This window comes from Mus caroli, unplaced genomic scaffold, assembly GCF_978045245.1.
Source record: "Mus caroli unplaced genomic scaffold, Mus_caroli_1 scaffold_7, whole genome shotgun sequence".
NCBI lineage: Eukaryota > Metazoa > Chordata > Mammalia > Rodentia > Muridae > Mus > Mus caroli.
In genome coordinates, this window is record NW_028227262.1 from 106,238,484 (window position 1) to 106,244,357 (window position 5,874).

The window sequence follows — 5,874 nt, forward strand, 5'->3', positions numbered from 1 at the left end:
GTTTTCCTCTTAGGACTACTTTCATTGTGTCCCATAAGTTAGGGTATGTTGTGGCTTCCTTCTTATTAAACTCTAAAAAGTCTTTAATTTCTTTCTTATTTCTTTCTTTACCAAGTTATCATTGAGTAGAGAGTTGTTCAGCTTCCACATGTATGTGGGCTTTGTATTATTTATGGTGTTATTGAAGATCAGCCTTATTCCATGGTGATCTGATAGGATGCATGGGATTATTTCAATATTTTTGCATCTGCTGAGGGCTGTTTTTTGACCAATTATATGGTCAGTTGTGGAAAAGGTACCATGAGGTGCTGAGAAAAAGGTATATCCTTTTGTTTTAGGATAAAATGTTCTGTAGCTATCAGTTAAAACCATTTGTTTCATAACTTCTTTTAGTTTTACTTTGTTTCTGTTTAGTTTATTATTCTAGGATCTATCCATTGATGAGAGTGTGGTGTTGAAATCTCTCACTATTGTCATGAGTGATGCACTGTGTGCTTTGAGCTTCACTAAGTTTCTTTAATCAATGTGGATGTCCTTGAATTTGGAGCATAGATGTTCAGAATTGAGAGTTCATCTTGGTGGACTTTACCTTTGTTGAGTATGAAGTGTCCCTCCTTATCTTTTTTGATAACTTTAGGTTGAAAGTAATTTTTTTTCAATATTAGAATGGATACTACAGCTTGTTTCTTGGGGCTATTTGTTTGGAAAATTTCCTGCCCATCCAGAGAATGTCCCACCTGGGGATCCAAGCCATGAACAACCACCAAACCCAGATACTATTGTAGATGCCAACAAGTGCTTGGTGACAGGAGCCCGATTTAGCTGTCTCCTGAGAGGCTCTGTCAGTGCCTGACTAATACAGATGTGTAGGTGCACAACCATTCATTAGACAGAGCATAGGATCCCCCAATGAAGGAGCTGGAGAAAGTACTCAAGGAGCTGAAGGTGTTTGCAGCCCAATAGTTGGAACTAACCAGTACACCCAGAGCTCCTGGGTACTAAACCACCAACCAAAGAGACTCATGGCTCCAGCTTCATATGTATCAGAGGATGGCCTAGTTGGTCCTCAATGGGAGGAGAGGGCCTTGGTCCTGTGACGGTTCTATGCCTCAGTATATTGAATGCCAGGGCCAGGAAGCAGGAGTGGATGGGCTGGGGGAGCAGGGGGAAGGGAGAGGGGACAGGTTTTTCAAGGGGAAACTAGGAAAGGGGATAATAATTGAAATGTAAATAAAGATAATAACTAATAAAAAAGAAAGAAATTCAATCATCACAACCAAAATTTATTGAGAATGGAAAGCAAATGAGCCTTTCTGTGGTCTGACATGGCATCATGACTGTCAGGTCCTGTGGTAACCCATGCTAACTCACATTTTTCTTCTATTTTCCCCTTGAACTACAGTGTTTCCTCTACTACATTTAACAATGTTTCCTATACCATGGTCTATGGGCTATCTAGTCAACAAGAGATTAGAGGTAATTAAAAACTTGAATGCTTGCCCATCCCTTTCAGAACATATACTTTTGCAGGTTTCCCAGGTGACCTGAAGGCACAAAATGTTACTCAGTTTGAAACATTGGACTCTACAGTCCCTAGCAAAGAGTAAACAAGAGTCCTCCACTTCAGTGATGGTGTCTCTATTCCACATGCCAGAGATACTGTGGGGCTACTGTCATATGGCTAATTGACTTCAACCACAAAGTGCTATGCCTATCATTTTCAGTAATTATAGCCTCTGATATTGCACTCTCTTGCAGGAGATTGGAGAATCCACACCACCACATGGTCACCTCTTGAGCAGAAACACAATAACAGCATCTTGCAGCTGTATTTCTATCAAGGACTAAACATTTTTTTCCTAATAGTTGCTCTGCATCACTCTAAGAAAGATGCAATTAACCAGAATATTCACTTTAGAAGAAACTTTTACAAGAACTAAGTAAATTTAGGAGTAGAAATGAGTAACATACAATACAGTATTTAGATGCTGCTGTGTTTAAATTGAATGGAAGCCACCAATCTTTCATGTGATATTTTTTCTCCAACTGTAACCTGACTGATTATATCAATTTTAAATATGCAATAAAAGTATGAATGCCCTTAGCTTGGTAGTGGTCTGCATTTCCAAAGATTCTATGAATATCCATTTTCACTCAGAGGTGACTCACCACTCAACTTTCTCCTCATAATCTGTTTCTGTTGTCTGCTCACTGCTCCTGTGCTCTGCCAGTGCTTCGTGTATTACTGAGTTCTTAGTATTAGCACATCAATATTTTCACATTTTTCATAGAGACAAAATACTATTACTAGCTAATGAAGATCTTTTTAGTTTTGGACAAAGAAATAGAATTGGTCAGGGGTGTCTTAATTCTTAGACATTGGTTAAACGTAATTCTCCATGTCTAATGAGAATCATCTTCATTTTTCACTTTATGATGTCCACATTCCTTTAAAAGTAAAGAGCTTAAACAAACAAACAAACAAACAAACAAACAAACTTTGTGCATAGAATTCATTCAGGAAAAACATCCCTTGAAGTGAGACCTCCTTTTCTATCAGGCCTTGTAGAACCAGTTCAGCTCATCATCATACAGACTAAACTACAAAGATACTTTGATACTTTGATACAAAGATACTTCACTTAGCATGGACTTCCTTAGGATATCTAGTCAGTTTATTTGATATCAATGATACTGATATAGCACTATACGATTATAGTACTATGGTTATACTATCATGGTTAAAATTAGAGGGCTTTAGAGACAAGTTGTCTGAGGTAGTCAAGAATCTACTGCTTTCTAGATCATACATTTCCAACAAAGACCAATAACAGGATGGTCTCCACCTTTTTTTTTTTTTTAAAGTATGGCTAAGCAAAATGATCCATATGCAGTTTTATCAATATGCAGTAAAGGGCACTTCCTAAGTAATTAAATAAAATGGTCGCCTACTATGTGTCCATGTCGCAATTTATACACAGTAATTATTATCTGTTAATGTCAAAATGAAGAACACACATTCTTTTGAACAAGGCTGTTATTCACCACCATGGTGGCATTGAGCAATGCTCTAAAATGAGAATCTATTCTGTCTGTACTCAGGTTAAAAAATATATGATAGCTTGTCATTCCAGATCTTTCTAAAGGATCTTTAACATCCCAAATCATTTTACCTAAAGTTCATTTTCAGATCATTTAAGGGACCAATGTTCTATTATACTCTAGATACAGAAATAATCAGGTGAAACCTTTGTAAATGGTACTATAGCACTTTTCTTGACTAGGTTTGTTTGCTTGTTAGCTTGCTTGCTTGTTTGGCTGATTGATTTCTTTTGAGACAGGATCTCACTGTGAAACTCTGGCTGTCCTGGAACTCTTTATATCGAACTATTAAAGATTCTCCTGCCTCTGTCTTTCAAGTTCTGGGATGGAAGCATATCCCAGATATCTATCAGGTTTTAAAATTCCCCCTTCTTATTCCTAAACCTCATGTTTTAAATCTGTTCCTTCACTCAGTTCAACAAATTAACTCCATACTATGTCAGTAATTTTTATTTGAAAGTAATACATGGCATAGATAATGGATAGAAACCTCCAAAGAATTCCTGGTTTGGTCAAGTGTAATGTGGGAACTGTCACTTGTATGATATCACTCAGTGCAGGTCACTGTGTTTGGATATGGCTTGTTTTTCTTTTGAATCTTATGTTGTCAGGTCATCTAATTAGATTTTAAAAATTTAGCAGATTCAACTAAAAGACTCAGAGAATAATTTAAGTATTGTTTAATTTCACAGCTAATTAATTCATCTGAGAAGAAAAATCACATCTGACAAAACTTCATCTCCCAGGGAGCTAAGGAATGCAAAGTTATTAGTCCTGCAGATTAGGAGGAGATGGAGATCTCATGTCATTAAACATGATAACAAAAGACAATGAATATCCCTGGATTTAAGAAATAATTGGAGATCAAAATTACAGGAAACTACCAAGGCTTGTGTTGGGAACACCACACCAAACAAGAATGATTTTCTTTGCATAGTGCCCTCTGGATGGCACCCTTGACTTCAGCATTCCTCAGGCTGTAGATCAAGGGGTTCAGCATAGGGTTGAAAAAACTGTAAAACAGGAAAAGGATCTTCTGCTGCTCCTCTGGGTGCTGGGACTTGGGGGCCATGTACATGACAATGGCACTGCCAAAGAAGAGCCCTACCACACAGAGGTGGGAGGAACAGGTGGAGAAGGCCTTTCTGCGTCCCTCCCCTGACTGGATCCTCAGGATAGTCACCAGGATTCGTGTGTAAGAGACTAGTACAAAGCACAGGGGCCCCACTAAAGTGAACACACAAGCTGCAAAGATAATGACTTGATTGAGTGTTGTGTCAGCACAGGCCAGCTTGAGGACAGACAGGATTTCACAGAAGAAGTGATTGATTTCATGAGGTCCACAGAAGGGCAGCCTCAGGATAAGAAGTAAGTGGACTAGAGACAGGAGAAAGCTGACTATCCAAGAAACAGCAGCCAGGATGGTACACACTCTCCAGTTCATGATGACCATGTAGTGTAGTGGGTGGCAGATGGCAACATATCTATCATAGGACATCACCACAAGAAGAAGACATTCGGTGATAGCAAATGTCAAAAATAGATAAGTCTGTGTCATGCATCCTGCAAAGGTGATGGGCCTGGTCTCATCCAAGAGGTTTATGAGTGTCTGAGGTACTGTGTTGCAGGCATAGGCCATATCGACAATGGCCAGGTGGGACAGGAAGAAGTACATGGGAGTGTGGAGTCTGGAGTCCAGGCAGATCATTGCAAGGATAGTCCCATTCCCTAGTATGGTGAGAGTATAGAAGAGAGAGAAAAGCAGGAAAAGAACTAGGTGAATCCTCGGGCCAAGACAGAATCCCAGCAGGACGAACTCTGTGACCGTGGTCTGATTTTCCTCCATTTCGCTATGAAAGAGGATGCAGAGAACTGAGACTCGATTCTTGTAAAATATGGTTTTATAACTTATCTCAGATTTCAACAACATGAGAAAACTGTTAGTAAACACCAGTAGGATGTATTTAATCAATAATAAGTTAATAATGTATTATTAAAAAGTTGTGCAAAACTATAGTTTTAACTGACACCCAACTTTTGGAAGAGTAGTACATCGTCAGTGTATAATTAGAATAATTGGTACCAGAGCAATTATGAAGCAGCAAACCCTATACACAAAACAATTGTGAAACATACTTTGTTTTGTACTTTTTTACATGCAAAGATATAAAGGAGTTACTGAGGTCCCAGAATCAAACATCACACAACTTGAAATGAACCCAAATCAAGTAGTGAAAAAGCTTTTAAAATGAAAATAATATCAGAAAAGAAAAAATAATTAATTTGATACAATTTATATATGTTAACTGTCCAACTCACAGCTAAAATCTAGAGGTTGCTTACATAACTTAAAGAAAGTCATAAATGAACATTTTTTAAATGATTGGATTGTATTCTCATCAAGTGGAATTTGATGGGTAAGAAAATTCAGGGCCTTTGAGGAACACAAGGTGATGTATAGATGCAAACATAGACTTTGGAATATTAATGATGAGGAAGGAGGGGTGGAAATTATATGTATTGATAATAATACATGATATTGTGTGCTTACATATTTGTTTGTATGTATCTATCCAAAATATGTTTCATTGCCTTGAAATTTAGACAATGACCAATGTTTGGATATTTTGTGGCTAATCAGGTGGGATAATTACAGGGCTATCATACATTTCAGGAAAACGTAATAATTTTTTTTTCATCAAATGTACTACCACCCAGACTCAGTGTATGGGAGTTCTTGTGAACATTTAAAAAGGATTTGGAAGGATGTTT

General features: G+C 37.8%; 1 protein-coding gene across 1 annotated transcript; it reads right to left on the reverse strand.

Moving 5' to 3' along the window:
• Positions 1-3,982: 3,982 nt before the first annotated feature.
• Positions 3,983-4,948, reverse strand: LOC110296793 (olfactory receptor 2A1/2A42-like). Its single transcript, XM_021165564.2, has one exon. It carries the CDS (start codon positions 4,946-4,948, stop codon positions 3,983-3,985), a length of 966 nt encoding a protein of 321 aa, XP_021021223.1.
• Between the last annotated feature and the right edge of the window lie 926 nt (positions 4,949-5,874).

Bases quoted from the DNA above. Each gene is read 5' to 3' on its own strand.
- LOC110296793 (XM_021165564.2), bottom strand. From the start codon at position 4,948: ATGGAGGAAAATCAGACCACGGTCACAGAGTTCGTCCTGCTGGGATTC.